Source organism: Musa acuminata, chromosome BXJ2-1 (assembly GCF_036884655.1).
Source record: "Musa acuminata AAA Group cultivar baxijiao chromosome BXJ2-1, Cavendish_Baxijiao_AAA, whole genome shotgun sequence".
NCBI classification, from domain to species: domain Eukaryota; kingdom Viridiplantae; phylum Streptophyta; class Magnoliopsida; order Zingiberales; family Musaceae; genus Musa; species Musa acuminata.
Genome location: NC_088338.1, coordinates 34633624 through 34656720, shown reverse-complemented (window position 1 = coordinate 34656720; position 23097 = coordinate 34633624). Strand labels below are relative to the sequence as shown.

At 37.9% G+C, this 23097-nt stretch overlaps 1 protein-coding gene across 2 annotated transcripts in view; it reads left to right on the top strand.

The window, feature by feature from the left end:
• Window positions 1–10724: 10724 nt before the first annotated feature.
• LOC135599123 (flowering time control protein FPA-like) overlaps window positions 10725–23097 on the top strand; it is a 32434-nt gene continuing 20061 nt past the window's right edge. For both annotated transcript variants that reach the window (XM_065093877.1, XM_065093878.1), the window contains exons 1-5: window positions 10725–11212; window positions 18218–18463; window positions 18726–18860; window positions 18985–19925; window positions 20015–21439. In XM_065093877.1, coding sequence (XP_064949949.1) covers window positions 10898–11212; window positions 18218–18463; window positions 18726–18860; window positions 18985–19925; window positions 20015–21419 — 3042 coding nt within the window. In that variant the 5' untranslated portion in view covers window positions 10725–10897 and the 3' untranslated portion in view covers window positions 21420–21439. The remainder of the gene's footprint in view (window positions 11213–18217; window positions 18464–18725; window positions 18861–18984; window positions 19926–20014; window positions 21440–23097) is intronic.

The following is a 23097-nucleotide window of genomic DNA, read 5'->3' as shown; positions in this document are numbered from 1 at the left end:
ATGTGTACTTGATGAAGTATAAGTCCGAGGCCTTCTAGAAATTTAGGGAGTATAAGAATGAATTTGAGAATCAGATTGGAAAGAGTATCAAAACTCTTCGATCAGATCGAGAAGGTGAGAACTTGAGTATAGAGTTCACCCAGTTCCTTAAGGACTATGGGACTCTATCCCAATGGACATCTTCTTATACACCCCAACTAAATAGTATATCCAAAAGGAGGAATTGCATATTGTTAGACGTGGTACGGTCGATGATGAGTTTCGCTGACCTCTCCGTCTCATTCTGAGAATATGTTCTAGAGACCATAGCCTACCTTCTGAATAGAATTCCAACTAATTCGGTAGTGTCTACTCCATATGAGATATAGAAAGAGAAGAAGCTCGATCTTAAAGTTGTTAAGATTTGGGGCTGCCCTGCCTATGTCAAAAGATATAATCCTGATAAATTAGAATCAATGATGGAATGGTGCCTATTCGTGAGATACCCAAAGAAAACTAATGGATATTATTTCTATCACCACGTGGACCAAAAAGTCTTTATAGCCAAGTGAGTAGTGTTCCTTGAGAAAGAACGCATTCTTGGTGGAGACAGTGGGATCATGGTAGAGTTGAGTGAGGTTGGAGAACTTAGCTCAAGCACCATTCTACAGCCGGAGTATGTTTCGGTACCTAGTACACAAGTTTTAACTTTACATAAGTCCGGTAGAGTATCCCATCCTCCTGAGAGATATGTGAGATAAATCAGAGGAGAGGATATTAAGGATATTGATTCTTAGACCTATGAGAAGGCTATTATGAGTATAGACTCCGGGAAGTGGCAAGAAGCCATGAATTCTAAGATGGATTTTATGTACTCCAACAAGGTTTGAAACCTAGTTGATGCACCCAAGGGTATGGTACCCATCAGTTGCAAGTGGATCTTTAAGAAGAAGGTCGGAGTAGATGGAAAGGTAGAGACATATAAAGAAAGGCTAGTAACTAAGGGGTATCGTCAAAGGTAATGTGTTGACTATAACGAAACCTTTTCACCCGTAGCCATACTAAAATCCATCTGAATTCTATTAACTATTGTAGCACACTATGATTATGAGATCTAATAGATGGATGTGAAAACTATGTTCCTCAATGACAACCTCGAGGAGGAGGTGTATATGATATAACTGAGGGATTCGTGTCCAAGGATAGTCCAGATAAAGTGTACAGGCTGCTTAGGTTCGTCTATGGACTAAAACAAGCTTCCCGAAGTTAGAACATAAGATTTGCTGAGGCGATAAGATCTTATGACTTTGTTAAGAATAAAGATAAGCCTTGTATATACAGAAAAGTAGTGGGAGCGTTATCACCTTCTTTGTGTTATATATGGACGACATCCGAATCATTGGGAATGATGTAGGAATGCTCTCAATAGTAAAGGGTTAGTTATCTAGACACTTCTCTATGAAGGACTTAGGGGAAGCATCCTACATATTATGGATTCAGATCTATAAAGATAGATTTAAGAGGATGCTTGGCTTGTCCCACTCTAGGTACATATACATCATTGTCAAAATATTTGGTATGAAAAATTCTAAGATAGGTCTCATACTGATGAGACATGAGATATTACTTTATAGGAGTATGTCCCAAAAGACTCCTGAAGAAATAATAGACATCGATATTATTGGGAAATCTTGGGGGGGCGACATCATATGCGCAGCGGAAGAACAAGAAAACAAAATCCCTGATTCCCAAAGATATGTTCGTCGTCGTGTGAAGATTGGTGCTCAAAATCTACGAAACTTAAAACTGCGTATATAGTAGATTGTGTTACCTAAGGAGATTGTATATCCTTGTTTCCTTGCAGATCCTTAGGAGAGGGTGAAGGAGGTCAAGCATCCTCTTCTCTAGCGGTGATCCACATAGCAGGGCTACGACGACGCTCCTCAAAACTCCAGGCCTGCTTTGAGGTGGAGAGGGAGAGGAGAATAGGAGAGACAATCAAAGGCTCTAGCCTATGAGGCTCTGAATCCCTTCTATTTATAGAGGTCCTTTATTAAACCCTAATGGGTCCTCCCCTAGTGGGTATTGGATCCGCATCCAATAAGACAAGGGCTCCGTCGGATATCTCATATCCGAACCTCTACTCATCGCAATGCCTACCATATGTGTGTGACCCTCTAGGCCCAATATCGAGCTGGCCGTGAGTCATACCTGTTAGAAATCCTTCTAACTCAGTGAATTATTATCTCTGTAATAATTCACTCGACTCATCGACTACGGACGTACTAGGCCACTACGTCGTAGTCCCCAAACGATACAGGAGAATCCAATCCATTGGACCTGTTTGTCATCAGTTACCGTGTACCTATAATCCCTCATCCATCTAATATCCCAGAGACCGTATATCGAGCATGGTGTTGTCAGACCCATACGGTTTCTACTCGAGTCTCGCTCTAATCGGATTCTCCTGGAGAACTCTTTTTCTCTCAACCCGAATGACCCTGGCCAAATATTTGTCTGAGCAAGAACACATGAGATATTCCTCTCATGACGTCGAGAGTGGATGATCCTCTACCGACACTAAATAGTCCTCGTAAGGTTGACTACCATTCTCAAAGAGTGGAGCACTCATACAGGATATCCTTGGTGTCTCAAGTCTAAGGACCAGATATACCATTAGGACTACGGAATCGCTGTCTGACAATAAGGTATCATCAACCATCCAGCATTCCGTAAGCGGATCAATCAGTGAACTCATTCTCCAATGAGCACTTGTACTGTATCCCTAGTGTCCCTACACGAGCAGCTATGAGACCAACTGCATCCATCATATGGACGGGTATACAGCACACCAGTCTGTCTGGTTATCACGATGTCCCTCTCGAGTAACCTATGACCGGGATTATTTAGGATATGTGTTTAAAGGTGAATCGATCTCATTATCGTGATCTCATCACGATCCAATTCCCATTGCACAAATCCAAGGACATCATAATATATATATACATATATGCAATAGTTATAAAGTGATATACACCAAAATATAATAAGCAAAAAGATTATATATCAAGTCACACGTGTCATCACTCACGTGATTGGCTTACTGGGCACCTATGACTAGTAGATATGATACCCTATGCCTCAGCGATAGGGTCTATCATATATGTTATGCTATGTACCAAGCTTGATATAGCACATGCTCTGAGTGTCACAAGCAGGTATCAAACGAATCCAGGCTTGGAGCATTAGAAAGCAGTAAAATATATCCTTAAGTACTTGAGAAGGACTAAGGATCTTTTACTAGTATATTGAGGTAGTAGCCTCATGGTTGAGAGCTACATAGACTCGAGCTTCAAGTCCAATATCGATGATAGCAAGTCTAATTCAAGGTATATGTTCACCCTAAATGGAGGAGCAGTATGTTGGAAGAGTTCCAAGCAAGACACTACTACTGACTAGACCATAGAGGAGGAGTACATTTCTACAATAAAGACATCAAAGGAGGGAGTCTGAATGAAGAAGTTCATTATAGATTTTGGGAGTTGTGCTAGACAGTGAGAAGTCGATTCCATTATATTACGACAACTACAGGGCAGTTGCTCAAATGAGGGAACCAGGGTCTCATCAAAAGTGTTCTAAGGAGGTTCCAGCTTATTAGAGAGATCGTGGCCTGAGGAGATGTAGTTGTAGAAAGAGTTCCATCCAAAGATAATATCTCAGATCCATTGAAAAAATCATTATCTCAGATTGTCTTTGAGTGTCACAAGGGTCTGATAAGGATCAGACTCATAGGTGATTGGCTTTAAGTCAAGTGGGAGATTGCTAGTCATAGGTGCCCTACAAGCCAATCACGTGAGTGATGGTATATGTGATATGATACACATTCTTTTTGCTTATTATATTTTAGTATTTTATCACTTTATATTGCTTATTGTATATATGCATATATATTATGATGTCCATGGATCTATGCAATGAGAATCAGATCGTGATGAGATCATGATAATGAGACAGATTTACCTTTAAACACATACTCTAAATAATCCTAGTCATAGGTTACTCGAAAGGGACATCGAGATAACCAAACATATTAGTGTTCTATATACCCATCCATATGATGGAGGTAGCTGGTCTTATAACTGCTCGTGTGGGGACACTAAGGATACAATGCAGGTGCTCATTAGAGAATGAGTTCACTGATTGATCCGCTCATAGAATATTGGATAGTTGATGATGCCTTATTGCCATCTAGTGATTCCGTGTCCTATTAGTGTATCTGGTCCTTAGACTTGAGACACCAAGAATGTCTTGTATGAGTACTCTACTCTTTGATACTAAACTTATAGGTTTGGAAGTTCTAAATCTAGTACAACCGATTATTGGGAGTGGCAACCAACCTTACGAAGGTTATTAAGTGTCGATAGAGGATCATCAAGTCTCATTATCATAAGAGAAATATCCTGTGTATTTTTGCTCAAACAAATCCTTACCCAAGGTCATTTGGATTGAGAGAGAAAGAGTTCTCCGGGAGAATCCGATTAGAGCGAGACTCGAGGAGAAACCGTATGGGCTTAATAGCACCATGCCCGGTATATAATCTTTGAGATATTAGATGGATGAGAGACTATATGTACATGGTAACTGAGGACAGATAGGTCCAAAGGATTGGATTCCCCTGTATCGTCTAGGGACTATGGCATAACGGCCTAGTACGTCCGTAGTCGATGAGTCGAGTGAAAATAATTCACTGAGCCAGAAGGAGTTTTGATAGGTATGACTCACAACCAGTTCAATATTGAGCTTAGAAGGTCACACACATATGGTAGGTATTGTGACGAGTAGAGGTTTAGATATGAGATATCAATTGGAGTTCTTATCTTATTGGATATTCAATAAGCCCATGAATTATTGGATCTCATGGATGAGATCCAATAAGAGCTAATAAGATATTATTGGGTAGAGACCCACTAATCAAAGAGGCTTGGATAATTGTATGGAGATCTAGTACCCAATAGGATAGGATCCATTAGGGTTAACTATTAGCCTCTATAAATAGGAGGGAACTAAAAGCCCATAGGCTGGGGTTTCTTGGTTGCCACCTCCTATTCTCCTCTCCCCTTCTCCTCTTAAGATAGCAGGTGTGGAGATTTGAGGAGCATTATCGTAGCCCTACTGTGTGGATTATCACTAGAGAGGAGGACGCTTGATCTCCTTCATTCTCTCCAACATATCTATAGGGATTCATGGATATACGATCTTCCTAGGTAACATAACTATCTTTCTGACATATAGTTTTTAATTTTGTGGATTTCACACACTAATCTTAGCACGACGACGAACACATATTGGAAATTTTGAGTTTTTATTTTTTGTTCTTTCGTTGCGCATGTAATGTCGCCCCTAGATTTCCCTACAATCAAAGCTAAGATTTTTCTCATTTAGTTTAACACCTAAGAGAAATGGCTTTTACTGGCAATCAAGAGGCTCTTTCTATTACTTGACCTCATATGTTCAATGGAACAGACTACACGTATTAGAAAACTAGAATGAGAATTTTTTTACTTTATATGAATTTCGATTTATGGAACATTGTTGAAAGAGGTTTTGAAAAGTCTTTCAAACTAATGAACGAATGAAATGATTTAGAGAAGAAGACTTTCTCTTTGAATGCTAAAGCGATGAATGCTTTATTTTACGCTCTTGATAAAAATAAATTTAATCAGGTTTCTATATACAAAACTGCATATGAGATTTGGCACATACTCGAAGTCACACACGAAGGTACAAGTAGGGTTAAATAGTCAAAAATTAATCTTTTAGTTCATAGCTATGAGTTATTTTGTATGAAACTAAGTGAGACCATTGGAGACATGTATACCCGTTTTATGGATGTTGTCAATGGTCTAAAAGCACTTAGTAAAAGTTTTTCTAACTTTGAACTTGTTAATAAAATACTAAGATCCCTTCCAAAAAGTTGGGATCCTAAAGTAACGGCAATACAAGAAGCAAAAGACTTGAATAATTTTTCGCTCGAAGAATTTATTGGGTCTTTGATAACCTACGAAATGACATGTATTGCACATGATGAACTTAAAAATAACTTTCCAAAGAACATGAAGGATTTGGTACTTAGAACAAAAGAAAACCACTCAAGCGAAAGCTCAAGTTATGATGACTTTGAACTCCTCACAAGAAAATTTAAAAAATTCAGAAAACAAGAAACTAAGAACAAAAACAAACTTAAAAGGAAGTGGCTACCAAAGAAAATAAAAGTATTCAAGATGACGTGGGATGAATCAGCTGCATCTGAAGACGATGAGCAAATCGATGAAGACGAAATGGCAAACTACGCCTTGATGACTCTCTACGATGAGTTAAATGACTCAACCAAAACTCCTTTACCTTACAATAAATTGCTTAATGGTTTCCATGATTTATTTGATGAATTTAAATTAGTTGATAAAAATTATAAATTATTAAAAAAGGATCATGTCTTTCCTTCTAATGAATTTGAAAAATTAAAAAATAAGCATGATAATTGCATGTTAATGTTTTAAACTCAATGTGAAGTATTAGATTCATGCAAAAAGAAAATTTTATTACTAAAATAAACATTAAAAAAAATTAATATTGGTAGTAAATCTTTAAACACGATTCTTGTCAATAAGAGTTATGTTCGTAGAAAAGAACAAATCGACTTTGTGAATAGTAATACTCAATAAAAGTCAATCACATTTGTTAAAGGACCCACATTACATATTACCCATAAGGTTAAGTGTAATTTTTTAATAGACATAGTCATTTTGCATATAAATGTTCATTTAAAATATATGACTTGCATAAATTAGTTTGGGTTCCTAAAGGAACTATAAATGACTTAATACCAAAAATCAAAATAGATAGATCCAACCATGAGGGACCCAAAGTCAAATGGGTACCTAAAAGAAACTCATCTTGGACATCTCTACAATTGAAAGCTAGGAGCACAAATAAAATTTTAATAGTGGATGCTCAAGACTTATGAGCAGAGATCCAACACACTTCACAAAGCTCACTAGCCGAAACAAAATAATTTTAATTGAAGGTGCTTTATGTTCGATGAAATCATATTGATGATTTTATATTATGCATGAGGATTTGAAGTAATGATGATTTAAAATCTTATATTTTGAAATTATGTATTATACTTTTGATCTTGATGATTTTTGTGATAAATCTTATTTTTTAGTTTTAAACATGGTGTATGGTTTTGAAATAATAAAAAAAAACTTGGGCATGCTTCTATGAAATCAATTATATGAATTGAAACAACTAAAAAGAGAAAAGCATTTTTCCTAAAATTTTCTCAATCGAGTTTTTCAATAAGAGATTGATGAATTTATGTTATTTTATGAATCTCTTGAACTATAAAAGTGATTTTGATGATTTAAATTTGAATGACTTTTATCTAAATCTTTTTCATTATTTACAAAAGGAGAATTATCTAAATGAATCATGAATTTTCTTTTGATTCCTCATAATTATAACTTGAAATATTTTATTAATCAAGATTTCTTACTGTATATTCTCGTATCATTCCTTCTTATTATTTTAGGGGAGATTTTTTTTCTATGAATCATAATTTTTCTTATGAATTATAGGAATTATAACTTAAAATTTTTTAATATATGAATCATGATCTTGACAACTTAAGATTTCTTATACATGAATCAAGATCTTTTATTCTTCTATGTTCCTTTTTGCTATTTACTAAAGAGAATATCTTTTTCAAAATTTTTGACTTAAGATTTTTCTTATTATTTAATCTCTTAAGATTTTTTTTATTTTTTTTAAGGAGATCAAAATGAATCATGTCTTTTGGTATTCACATGATCTTTGATATTATATCTTTCTTAACATGATTTTCATTATATACAATTATCTTGTATTTATGATTTGTATATCTCATGATATGATTGAATCATTGATGTAAAAAGAAAAAAATTATACTATTATATTCTTTCCTTCTCTTTGACAATAACAAAGAGGGAGAAAGTCTTGCTAGCTTGCACATTATAAAGAAAAGAAAAATTACTATCTTGTATATTTTAAGGAAAGAAAACTTGCTTGCTTACAAAAGGAAGCAAAAATTGTTAGCATGCATATTGTAAAAGAAAGCAAAATTACTAGGTTGCACATTTCAAAAAAGTAGAAACTTGCTATCTCACACATCTCAAGAGAAAAGTGCTAGCTTACTCATCTAAGAAAAGCAAAACTTACTAGCCTTTGTACTTTAAAGAGAAGTAACACTTGCCAACTTGTTAGCTTACACATTCTAAAGTGATGTAAATCTTGCTAAATTGCTAACTTAAACATCGTAAAGAAAAGCAAATATGCTATCTTGCACATCTCAAAAGAAACAAAAATTTTACTAACTTTCATATGTGAAAAACATACTATCTTACTAGCTTGCATGTTTTAAAAACTTGCTAGTTGCACTTCTTCTTTTGGTTGATGACAAAGGGGGGAAGTTATGATATCATGTATAGTAGGATATAATGTACTTTGATATTTTGATACCATGATGATTTGAAATATTTATGATTTGAAATAATGCATATAATACTCATGATTTTATGATGCATGTAATGATGTAAAAGTCAACAGTTGTCATTTTATGAAATTTAACCTTATTTCAATATGGCATATTGATAGGGTGAGTTTAGTTTAAACTCCATCATCAATTGGTTGTCATCATCAAAATGGGGGAGATTGTTGAATCTTGAATTTTGATGATAAAATCAATTGATGAAGTTATGATCTAATGTGTATTTTAAGTGATACAGGACTAACTTCAATTAGGGAAGACAAATCGATTAAAGCAGTAGAATCAGATGTTGGGCCGGAGTGGAACATGTCAGGAGATTGAACATCGAGCCAAAGGATCAATCGAAGTACCGGCAAAAGGACTTCGTGCTATGAGTTCGGGCATCAAGCCAGAAGGATCGGACATTATGCCAAGGAGATTGGATATTGCGAAAGTCAACATATCGATTGGGCAATATGCCGCAAGAGAGGATGATGCGCCGAAAGGATTGGACGAAGCGTTGGATGAACCAATGATATGCCAGACAACATAGTATTTTGTTTGTAATCGATTGTGTCTAGATTGAAGTAGTCATAATTGTAATTGAGTTAGTTTTAGGAGGAACCCTACTAACTCAATTAGGGGCCCATTGGGCTTGAGTTGAAACTATTTTGGGCCAAGTGAAAGACCCATTCAGTGACCCAAGATTAGGTGGAACTACCTATGAGCTACAAAAGTTAAGAGCATACTTTTCTAAGCTATCAAACGGTGGTACCACCAGACTAGGCGATGGTACCGCCTAGTGTTAGTGTATCAAGTGATGGTATGACTAGATTGGGCGGTGGTACCACCCAATGACAGTGCTGCAAGCGATGGTACCACCAGGACTTGGGAAACCCGGGTTGAAATCTTTTTTGGCTCCATTTTTGAAGTCATTTTGGGTCTATAAATACCCCACTCTTTTTTGCTTGAGTAAGCAAGAAAAAAAAGGATAAAAAAGGGAAAAAAATCCTTGACAAAAAAGAGTTAAAAAAACTTAAAAAGTGTGAAGTGTTTCCCTACACCTTTTAGAGTTTAGAGTTCATTTTAGGAGATGTATGAAACTTATAAATGTTCTCTCACGAGCCTGTAAAAAGGAGAAAGAGTTATAAAAGAGTACTTGATCTTCGCCCGTTGAAAGAAGATCAATAGTGAAAGCCGGTGGTCTCGAGTGAAGAGGAATCGGGAGTGGACGTAGGTCACGACGATCGAACCACTATAAATTTGGTATACTCTTTTCCTTTGCTGTTTACCTTTATTGCAAACTGCTTTACTAGCTCATTACATCCTTATGAACGTTTTCAAGTTAAACATCTTTCTGATATGAGCTTTATCGAATAAGTTTTCGAACCGTCAAAGATTTTCGAAAGCACTAATTCAACCTCCCTCTTAGTACCGATATAATCCTAACAAAGGTTCCTCCTCGAGGGCTAGGTCGTCCGGGTGTTTTTGTGCGGCCAGCGATCCTACATGACAAGCCAACGTCAAGGGTTGCCCGATGTGACTCATTTGATGCTTAAGTTAGAGAAAGGGAAAAGACAATAATATAAGTTGTATGATTGAGTTAGTGTGTGAAGAGCTCCCCTTTAGCGTGAGCTGATGGGTACCTTTTTATACTTGATACTTGGGCCTTTTTATCGGCTGATCTGGGATAAGATCAAGTTAACTACTTGATCATTCTAGTCTCTGATCTTAATAAGATAGGATGATTATTGCTATTCAATGATGCGGGGTACATCGGGACGCACTTTAAAAATGAGTTGGTAATATTATATTGAGATTGGTAATCTAGAGTCGTTCTTAGGTATCGACCTTTGTAATAAATGAGCTGGTACGAGAAAAAATCATCCATATCAATCAGTATAAAAATAGTGAATTCAACTATATAATATTACATTAAAACTATGTGACTCGAAGTCCAAACCCGTTACGTTACTCTTAATGACATGATTTATTCAACATCAATATTATTATTATTATTATTATTATTACATCATCATCTTGTTGTTTTTATCCTGTTGCTTTAATAGCCCGAGAAGCCCATTGCCAGGCAGTCGTATCCCTTGGCGTAACGTTCGTCGTGACCCTGAACAGGCCACGTCCACAACTCGCACCGACATATGAGGCGAGGGTCGCAAATCGCCCCCGTCATCGCGCTAGGGTTTCTTTTGCCTCTCCCTTTTGTCTCCGTCGTTCTACCGAATCAACGTCGACGCTTCCGAAATCTTCCCTGAAGATCGATTTTCGTCGCTCTTGTGTCGCAAGATCTCGTGGATTCCATAGAAATTGTCTAGGGTTCCTGCGGAGCCGGCGATGTCAGCGAACAATTCGGCCGGCGGATCCGGATCCTCGGACCATCGCAGGCCGCCACCATCCAAGGAGTCAGAGAGCGATGAGGGCCCATCGAACACCCTCTGGGTCGGGAACCTTCCCGCCGACACTACCGATTCCGACGTGATGGCCGTCCTCGCGAAGCATGGCGCCTTGGATTGTACCACGATGCGCGGGTCGAGGAGCTGGTACACGTTCGTATACTTCCGGCACGTCGATGAAGCCAAGGCTGCAAAGGAAGCCCTTCGGGGTACCACAATCCATGGGACTGCATCTAGGACCGAGTTTGCCCGACCGGTTTGTACCCCCCCTTTCGTGTAACCTGACATGGATATTAGCTAAATTAACGGAAGAGTTAGTTTAATTTTTTGAATCTACGATTTCGTGTGGAAATTGAATGGGAGTGTTTCAATGTTGAACCATTCATTAGGTTCATTTCGCAGGGTTGAATCATTCGTTATATTTGCTTTTCAACATGAAATCGATCATTAGGAAATAAGCTGCTTTTGCATGCGACGGAGACACAAGTACCTTTCTAATATCACCATCGATGTGGTCAATAGGATCCAGCAAGCTCCAACACGTGGTTCTTAGAAATGTGTTTTATCTACCCTTATTCGTTAGCTGGGGCATCTATCAAGTAGGACTTTCGTTTATTAATAATGATAAAAGACCGGATCAAAACTGGGCAAACCCCAGTGTTGCCCATTATTACAGATTACACGTCCATCCTCATGTCGCAACCTAATAGCGTGGTGCTACTTCCAGTGAAGTATAAACTGAATTGCCTAACACTGAACATCTTTGATTAAGTAGTAGAACATACGGGTGGAACGAAGAACATATTGTTTGAAGACTCCAATCGTAGATTAATAAATTTGACTAGGTTCCTTGAAATTTGGCTATTCAGCATAATGGTTTGTTAGATTTGTACTTCATAAACATTACATATGTATATGTATACAAATGCTAATAAATATATTTAAAATAAAGGATAGAATTGAGGTAGCAAGCACTAACACTACTACTTCCTACGAGAAGATGGAGATCCTTAACGTAGGTGAGCCTTTGATTCTTTTTCAGACTTGATACATGTATTTTGAAGCAATTTGAAACAATTTCAAAATGGATTACTCATTCAATCAGTGCACAAGATCTGCTTAAATAATCTTTTGCTCATGTTTGGCTCTATCCAAAGCAAAAAACCATAGCAATCAAAATAGTTATCTCTAATTTTCTACATCGGGTAGCTTTTTTTTGGCATTTCGATCGATATCAACATGTCTACGTTACACTCGGAAGAAAATATAATCGGAAGGAGAGAATAAGATCTGTTTTTTTTTGTAAAATGCAATTCGTCAAGAAATTCCAATGAACTACGCATCTTGAGGACCAAAAAATTTTGATGATACATAATAGCTGTGGAAGTTGTCAAATAATTTGGTAGAAACATTATGAGTATTAGTGTAGATTTATTCGGAAGATTATACTCATTTCCTATTCAACTACAGTTTTCTTTGGATGAGGCTCCCTTGAATGATCATACTGGCGATCGTATAAATTAGGATCTTTATGTAAAGGTCTGGGATTGTGACCAGCCAACATAATCAAGCCCAATTTCTTATATGGCAGTTCTTATGATTAATCAGATCCAAACTGGTCCATTTTCTGGTTTGGCTTTGTGACAATGAAATAAACAGCAAAGGCACTACTTACAAAAATTAATGCAAAATAAATGACAATAGAATATAGTTGTAGTTCACTAATTTGCTTCCCAGGTACATATATGTTTTGTTCTCTTTTTTTCTTACAAATTTGCTTCCCAGGCACTACTTACAAAAATTAATGCAAAATAAATGACAATAGAATATGGTTATGGTTTTAGTGCAAAAATGGAAGATCGGTTCGCTATATCATTGTGTAAATCACATGAGTGTCCATCATATTTTGCATGAATAAAATTGAATGCTCATTTGTAACATTGGTAATTAATTGTTGTTTTAAGTTTCTTAAAATATACGTTTTTTAATTACTGTATTCTCGACTATAATTATTGTATATCCTCTTGTTGCTCTTGAAGAAAAGAAAACTTTTGTGGTTTTCCCCCTTTGAATAGGTTACCGATTAATAGGAAGCGTAAATTTAGCATGCTTCAGCTGCCACAAACTTAATCAATCATGTTTCTTTTTATGAACACTAATATATTGTTCCTTTAGTTTTTATTTTCTCAAGCCGAAGATTATAATCAAGGTAGTAGAAAAGGGTTTGATGTTTGTCATGATGTGAGTAAATTGTCACGCAAGTGAAATTATTTCGAACTTGATCCCTTAAGAGAACAAAAATGATTCATTCCATGTTGCGAACTCAATTTTCTTTTCATAATAAAGATAAGCTATTATTTTTGTCTTTTCTAGCTTCGATAAGCTATTATTTTTCTTGACATTTAGAACCTCTCTTTTTAGCACTTCTTCTTATTATGAATTAGTGCAGCGGATAAAAACGTCGTTGGTTCAAAATTTCGTTTCGATTAAACCCGTTTCGGAAAGATATTAACTTGAAACACGTTCGTAAGAGTGTGTAGCTAAAGTAATGAGGAAGTATGATAGTTTGCAATAGATGTAAATAGCAAAGCAGAAATGCAAATAAGAATTTATAGTGGTTCGGTCGTCGTGACCTACATCCACTCCCGATTCCTCTTCCGTCGAGATCATGGGCATCCACTAACGATCTTCTTTCAATGGGCTAAGATCAACTACCCTTTTACACCCCTCTTCTCCTTTTCACAGGTTTAGGAGATAACCTTTTATAAGCACTCACTTCTCTTTAAACAAAATTCTAAACTTAGAGTTAGAGGAGGGAATCTCTCAAGTAATTGCTACAGCATTTTCTCATTTTTAAGTTCTCTGTGCTTGTGTATGTTAACCAGGGATGAGAGGGGTATTTATAGGCCTCAAGTGGATTCAAACTTGGAGCCTAAAAATGTCTCATCCCAGGTCCTCCGGGTACTGGCGGTACCATTGCCTGTAGCACTGACACTGACACTGGGCGGTACCATCGCTCAGTCTTGCGGTACCATCGCCTTACACCCTACCATTGGGCGGTACCATCGCCTGACATAGTCTCGGAGAATGTGCCATGACGGTTCCACCTGTTGGGTTACTGTTTGGGCCTTTCACTTGGCCCAACACAGCCTAAACTTAGGCCCAATTGGCCCAATTCCAATCTAATTATGTGCTAATTACGAATTTTAAGGCATACACTAAACAAATCAAGTTCGGTTAGTCTAGGTTTCTTTCGGCAAGCTTCCAACGATCTTCCGACAAACTTCCGACGATCTCTTGGTAATGTTCCAGCGGACTCCCGATAAGCGATTGGATTTCACGACGATCTTCTTGACGAGTTTCGACGAGCTTCTTTGGCAAGCTCCTGGACTTCTCGGTCAATTTCGGCAGAACTTCCGACGAACGTCCGGACTTCCGACGAACTCTCGAACTCCCAACGAAATCTCGTTCTTGACTTCAGGATTTCATTTTGCTTTATGCCTTGATCGCTATCATAGTTAATCCTGTACACTTAAAACCTACTTCAATCTAGACAATTATTACAAAGCTAAATCAAATATTGTCCGACATGTCATTGATTCATCGACGTCTCGTCCGATTTTTCGACGCATTGTTCTCTCTTGCGGCCTATTGCCCAATTGGCCGGTTGACCTTCGCAACTCTGATTTCCTTGGTGCAATTTTCGCTCTTCTTGGTCCGATGCTCGAACCCATGGCTCAAAGCCTTCTGCTGATACGTCGACCGATCCTTCGGTTTGACGTCCAATATTCTGACATGTTTTTCTCCGGCCAAATATGATTCTTCCTATTTTAATTGTCTCTTTCTGATCGAAGCTTCCTACGTCACTCAAAATGCAGATCAGATCATAAACACTATCAATTAGTTTCATTATCAAAATTCGAGATTCAACACTTCCTTGATTGAATTAGGAACTCTAAAAAAATTCTAACTATTAGCTATTGGATCACTCTCTAATAAATAGTAAATTCTATCTTATAGTTCATGCCATCAATATGTGCATGCATTGGCATGACCTTTTGCTAACCCTTTTACAATGATGACCAAGGTCCAATACTGGTTTTGACAATTTATCATATTGAGAGTGTCAATATATAGGTTTGTGCTGCTTAATGTTACTTAAAGATAATAAAAATACAAATTCCGATTAACATCAAGTTATATGGTCCAGAACTGTTCCTTGGTTGGATTGGTAGATATTTGTGCATGTCTTTCTGAGCAGCATTATATTATAAATTAGTCATCATATACCAAATGGTGGAAAAAACTTTATTACATTTGTTGAACTATTTCTAGTAAGAGAAACTGAAAGTAACCACCATACTTAGTTTTTAATACCAACTTGCTACATTGCCTTCTTTTAATGTATGGGGACTAATTGAAAAACAATTTATACAACACTTTAGTATGAAAGCACCAAAAAGCAGAGCAAAGTTGCCATTTGGGTTTGCGACACAATCATGTAAGCATACTCCAAATTTTGAAATGAAGTGCTTCTTTTCAATGATAAGTTAACATCTTCACCTTTAACTTTTCAACTCTGGTAGACTTGGATTTCTTCTTTAATTGAACAATAGCCTTGCATCTCTTTTTTAACTCAATGCAGCTGCATCATTTTGTCAAAGTCAAAAAAATATAAATAGGTTCCTGATATGATATTTTAGGTCATCAAAAGGAGAAAACATTTTGTCCATATGCAAGGAATGGAAGATATATTTTCTTTGTCCTGGTGTATCTGCACAGTTGTCTATCCATGGGCACTATGTTTCTTTTTAGAGCCTCTTGCATATGTCAGTCAGATATATCTTTGTTAGCATCTGTTTATGATTTTCTATGATATGTGTGGTACTTATTTGTGAAATAGATATTAGATTTATAGATACTGTAAGCCATAGACAATGTAAGCTAATAGTGCTAGCAGTGTTAGCACATGCCAAGGTATGTCAGCAAGCCAAGCTGGGTCCACACAAGTTGATGTAACACCTTCTCATGTATGAGAAACCAGCACACGCTAGCAAACAATGAAAAACATATTCTTAGTTATGTTGGCATGTAACACATGCTGAAAGCTGAAGACTTGATGATCCCACCTTCCCCCCCTTGTGATATTTTCAAGGTTTGCAATTTTGCCCCATATGGTACGGGCAGTATAAATATCATATTTTTATATATGTCCTTGTATCCATTGTTGTATACACATCGATAAAATTTTACATATAGTACTATAGTCATGGCAGATGTCATTGCGAGTAAATATAAATATAACATTTCAATCAAACATACATCTCCGATTACATTTATTGTTCTGTAGGTATATATGCCAGTCTTTTGTCCTTGGGCATCTTGTAAGTCATGGTGTCAAGGCATAAAGGATGTCTCTTATAATAGATTTTAGAAGCATAGGTTTGAGGTCTACATAGTGATTAAGACCTGTTTTAGGATATCTTGTTAGTCATAGTGTTTAAGGCACCAATGATATCTCATAATCAGATGTGATATTGTATCCAGTTGCGCTGATGTAGGTTCTTATGAGACAAATATCATTTTTTATATTTTTTGTTAAATGCAAAGTATTTTTCATTTTTTTAAATGCATGAATAATTCAGATATTCTTTTTCTTGTAGCATCAAATTTGTTCTTTAGTAAAAATGTGTACTAGCCTTGTGAAAATGATTTTTATCTCAAATAGCTTCTGCTGATAGATTAATGGGACTAATATTTCTTTTTGTAAAAATGCCTTGTTTGAAATACTTCATTATAAATGCATGACATTATTTTTTCTATTATAAATATTCATTTGTTGATCATGTGTGCATTTGCTGGTTTATATATGGCAAGCAATCCCAACATACTAAAGGCTTTTTAGTAGTTTCATTACGAGGATTGCAATTTTGGGTATCAGACCTGTGTTGGTCATTGTCTGGACCCATGTGGGTTTGATATGTATTGCCATGTCGACACACATTATGTCTGTACGTATGATACCGAGAAAGCAAAAAAGGGAAGGGGGTGGGAATGCACAAAGAGGAGGATAAGGGGTATCTGGCTGCATGAGTGGCAGGCTGACAGCATGGGCAATGCAAGAGAGGGTAGCATAAGTGAGGCAAGTGGATATCAACAGAGAAAGCCACAGTGTGAGGGATTATTGATTTAGGATTAACCTTAAACTAAAAAAGAAGTAAAAAAAATCCTGAGCCTAGCTTATCTTTTGGTTCGCATGTTATAGCGTGGTAAAACCTAGGCCATCATTGGACCGCCTGAAATGGGATGGTCTGTGTTGTGGCCCTTGTTCGAATCATTAAACACCAGTTGGTACATACCAGTCCAGGCAAAATTGCAATCCTCAATTTCTGATGTCTGGTTAATCCTGCATTAAATTGTTAGAAAATAATCATTTTTAGTATATGTACCATCTTGGATAGAAGCTATCAGTCCATGTATTGTGATTTTGAAATTGTTTACATGCCTGATAAGCTACATATCATAAATTTTGAAGCTACTCTGTGAATTTGGGTGCTCTTCAGGTCATCATTATTTCACTGCAGAAGTAACATTTTGAAATTATGTCAATATAGTGAAATGAACTAGGGAACCTTGGTGTGAGTAGTTTTGATGTACTAGCATTTATTTTAAGGAGCTGTCAACTGATCTGGACTTTATGAATTTAGCATAATGCTTTGTAGCATAGCCTCCTTCTTTGTGATGTTGTTTTAAATATCACAATATTATTGCTTTAGCTTGAAGTCTTGAGGAACTTTAAATTTTAGCCTGTAGTCCAACTTATTTTTGTTGTTTGTTGCTGATCATAGGTTAGAGAGAGAAATTGTGTTATTTAAATCTTTCATGTGGGCTGGTTCATTTGATAAAACACAAATTTATTGGTTTATTTATCAGGTTTTATGGAGTTTTACCCTATTGTTATTTATGCTATGTTCATATTTCACTGTATTGTGTAATCATTCTTAGCTGAAAACAGTTATTCTGTTCTTGTTATTTTGATAGATAATATAAATGAGTTTAAAAGATATGGCATTTTTATAGAAGAATCAGGAAGATAGACTAATGCAAACGTACATTATTCCGTTCTAGTCAATCTATTTGTAGACTAAGCAGATAAACAATGTCTGCATGTCATAAAGCTGACATATTATAATTGAATGCTACAACATGTAGTTAAGTATTTCTATTTAATAATAATTTTGTGTTTAATTTTCTGATGCAGCCAAAAGCGGCTAAGCAGATATGGGTTGGTGGGTTTAATACATCCATAACAAAGGAACAACTTGAAGATGAGTTTTCGAAGTTTGGTAAGATTGAAGATTATAAATTCTTTAGGGATCGGAATTCAGCTATTATCGAATATCACAAATTGGAAGATGCCATTGCTGCTCACAAAAATATGAAGGGGAAGCGGTTAGCTGGTGAACTATTATGTGTAGATTTTCTGCGATCTCTACCTCCTAGAAGGGTCAGTACTCTATATAGCCTGGTGGTACCATTAGATATTTTTGAGCTTCTTGCTTGTAAGTTATCTTGATCAATGATTGCTGTGTGGCATGACACCAGCATTGATTCATGCCTAGTGTAGATTTTGTGCTGGAACAGAAAAATGTCAATGGGCATGGGCTGTAGTAATGCAGTCATTTATCTTGATGATTTTGCATTTGATATGCATCTTTAGGATAATTTACTTATGCTTCTTGCTCATAACAATGCTGTTAATGAAATAGGATTTGCCTGACCGCCATGATTCGAGAAACGGATACTTCGGCAACCGGACTTTGGGAGCACTAGAACGATCTGTTCCACCAGATGACTTGAGAAATTTTCATAATTCTTCTTTGCTTGGGTCTAAGAGGGATATGGTACATTTTGAACACAAAAGTTCAAATCATGCTGAATCTCTTTGTCTTTTGCTGCTGCACATAGGAATGGACAATGCTTTATATTTATATTCACATGATTTTGTGTTTTTTTTTATAATTTCAGTCTCATGGAGCTCACAGAGATGGTCAGCCAAGCAATGTTCTGTGGGTAGGATATCCACCTTCAGTTCAAATTGATGAGCAGATGCTTCATAATGCTATGATTCTTTTTGGTGAAATTGAAAGGATAAAGTGCTTTCCATCGAGGCACTATTCTTTTGTAGAGTTTAGAAGCGTTGATGAAGCTAGGCGTGCCAAAGAAGGCCTACAAGGCCGTCTTTTTAATGATCCTCGGATACAGATACTCTTCTCAAGTAGTGAACTTGCACGTGGTAAGGATAATCTGCCACCTTTCTCTGCGTTAAGAACACGTAGACCCGAGATGTTTTTGGATGAAGGCCCTTTTGGGCCTTTGGAAATGTTAGGTCCTGGCCGTTCAATTGCCCTGGATAATTTTCCTGGCTCACTAAACCCTAATGGAATGCCTGGAACAAATATCTTCAAAAGGTCATTTGGACCTCAAGGATTTGATGCTCATCATGTGGGACCTGAGTTCCATGAATCTGGTGGTCTTGCACCAAACTTGTTTGATGTCGATGCTAGCAAATCTATACCTCATAGTTGGAGACACCGATCTCCTTCAGCTCCAGGCATTCTACCTTCTCCTCCAGGTGTTCTCCAAGCTGTCCGACCCATGCCTGAAGGATGGGATGGTCTTGACATAAGAGATACAAAGAGGTTGAGGGTGGATACTTCTCCCACCAATAATGGTTTACTTCATGCAAGGAGGGTTGACAGCAGCAAGATTGGGGAGCACCCCTTTCTGTTTTCTCATCCTGATGGAGGTGCTTCTAGTCGAGGTCAACTTGGTCCTGCCCCTCATAGCCATCGTGATGTACACTCTTCTGATAAAGACTACTGTTGGCGCGGTGTTATTGCTAAAGGTGGAACTCATGTTTGTTATGCTCGCTGTATACCAATAGGAAAGGGCATTGACTCTCCTTTGTAAGTCTGAATTTCTTTTCCCTTTGCATGCTTGGTTTATATGAGCAAAGTGATTTATTTGACCATTGTGATATGACATCTTTTGGCAGACCTGATGTTGTTAACTGCTCAGCCAGAACTGGATTAGATATGCTTTCAAAACATTATGATGAAGCCATTAGTTTCGACATTGTCTTCTTTCTACCAGATAGTGAAGAAGATTTTGCCTCGTACACAGATTTTCTCCGGTACCTGGGTTTAAAAAATCGTGCTGGGGTTGTGAAGCTTGAGGATGGTACTACACTATTTTTGGTGCCTCCATCTGAATTCCTGACCAAGGTACTGGGTGTCAGTGGTCCTGAACGTCTCTATGGTGTTGTTCTGAACATGCCACAGCAACCGATCAGTGTGGCTGTGCAACAATCACAACTGACGGTTCCTCCCCTAACATCTCATCACACTGATCGGCAAAATGTACCTAGCTCACAGAAAAGTTACAATTTTGTCTCCCGTATTGAAGATCATGCTTCGAGTGTTGATTATAATCAGTCCTTGAATGAGGAAATGGCATGCCATGCAGTGACTGAAAAATTCCTGATACCACATGGGAACGAACAACGCCTTGCACGAACAACTGCCTTGGAACAGGAAAGCAATGCTGCTCTTGCTGCCTCCCAGTTGAAGGTCTCCTTGACTCCTGATCTGATAGCTACTTTAGCTTCTTTGATACCCAACAACAACCAATCATCAGCTTCTGCTGCTGTTCAATTGCCACCTAGCTCTACGGTGAGACCAACTTCATCCTATGCTGGGATGCCTGATGGATCAATGCAATCTCAAAGTTGGAGGCAAGAGAATCAAACAAGTCTTTCTGTTACTTCTATGGAGCAACAGAGTCTGCAACCACATTTAGGGCAATACTTCAGTAACCAGGCACAGCCGGTCTCTCAGTTCCAACCATATACTAACACATCCAGTGGGACTGATCCCTCTCTGCAGCCGTTAATTGGTTGTGTGCAGATTCAAAATTCTGCTCTTAACATGCCTCAAGCTCTGGCTGCTTCAACTAGTATGTTGAATGGTTATGCGATATCACAACACGGACAATTTTCCACCACCCAGAGCAATCAGTTTTATCAGTTTGATACTCCTGTTGCTTCTCGTGATAACTATGGAAGTTCACAAACAACACATGCTGCTGATGTGGTTGGTTCTATTGTTCAGCAGCAACCTAGACTTGGTTCTTCATCTGCTCATGATCGCATTGGAAATATGCCTCAGCATCAACTTTACAACCCTTTACCAAGTGAAAAGGGAAATATGGAGATCCCTACCCAAGGGCAGCAGTTACAAAATGTTTTTTCAAGTTATGGCCAGGGAACATCCCAAAGTGATGATGACAAGAATCAGCGATATCAGTCAACCCTCCAGTTTGCTGCTAGCTTGCTTCTCCAAATTCAACAACAGCAGCAAGCAAGTGCTCACACTGCTCAAGGATCTGGAAACCAGCAGTGACAAGTAATTTTTGGTGCAAGGTAACCTTTTCCTTTGTGTATGCTGAAGTTTTACTACTTATTTTAGTATACCCTCCTTGAAGTTACAAACTCTTTCTCACAAATTCTCACTCTTGTTCAATATCAACGGAAGAACCATTTGACATGTGTCGCAAAGTTGCATATCAATGTCTCAAAAACATAAATCCACTATCCTTTCTCTATTTGGATTTTTTTTATTGAAAGAGAGCTAAATATACATTTAGATCTAATTAAAATATCCTAAATTAGGCTTTTCCCCAATTTTCATGTATTTTTTAATATTTTCTATATATTTTTTGGAACTATCGGCATGTTTTCTGGTATCATGTGTCAGTATGTTGGTATAGATCAGTTCCTATTGGATTGGCCATAGACCTGCATGGTCGGTCTGTCACGAACGGTCGTTGCGCACCCGCAACAACTTCGTTCAACGAACTGTTCGTCGCTTTTGCATGCTTGTACAGAGACATGACAACATGTTTTGCCTTGGTTTTGTGTGTTTTTGCTTGGAAAATGTAAGCAACGACAGTTCGCAGCGCTGCAGTGCGATCGCTCGCCGGGCTGGGCCGAACTGCCCCAAAATGGTTTCATTTTCACGTGCCGTGGCTTGTTTTCTACAAACCGCAGTTGCATGTAAAACGTCAGCCATCTCAACACCCTAAAACCCCTCGGGTGGCACAGGGTTGGATGGAGCTTCGGTATATTGTTGGGCGTTGAACAATCTTCACAAGTTCACACGTTAACTTGACGGGAACTTGCCTTCGCGCCTAGCACCCGGTGAGTAGTTGTTTGTGGACTTGCAACTGTTCGTTCTACCTTCTAAAGTCTTTGTTTTCTCATTCCTCTCTTGCACTCAAGGTGCTCGCTGAATTGCTTGTAAAGCTTCCCTCTTCGCGAGACGTCGGGACTTGTTCGTCGCTCGTTTTCAATCTAATCAACTTTCTGTTTTACAGGTCCTTCGGGACCTGTACGAGGTTGCAACTAGGTTGACCCTTTACAGACGCATAGGTCACAAGGGCGCCTCATGACTTAGGCAATCCCAGCTAAGTCCGAGGAGTTGGCGCAAGGGTGCTTCACGACTTAGGCAACTCTAGTTAAATTTGTGACTTTGCCGCAAGGGTGCCTCACGACTTAGGCAATTCTCGCTAAGTCCGTGACATTGTGGTATCAGAGCAGGCAAGCCATTCGAGCAAGCAACGAAGAAACTTCGCAATCTCGCCATGACAAAGCATCGTGGCGAATCGAGCAAGACGGGGCCAGCTTGTCACGGACTTAGCTGGTTTTGCCTAAGTCGTGCGGCACCCTTGCATGTTCGTCCGTAAAGGTCAGCGTCCCCGAAGTCTCCCACGGTCCCTTAGGACCCACAAAAGAGAGAACGGGTTAGAGAAAACGCCTCATTCGGGATCCACAAGCAAACATTCCAGGAAACACTTCATAGACAATGCAAATTACAAACAGACTTTACAAGCTCTGAACAGTTACACAACAAAGGGTAAAATGGTCCATTACAGATCGAAAATCTCTCACACGTGTCCACATGACACAACCTTTATTTACAAGTCTAAAGCGGCCACCAACCTAACTAAAATGGGACTATTAAGCCTTCGGTCGTCCCTCTACATGCTGTACAAAGCATGAACATACCAAAAGACATGGAC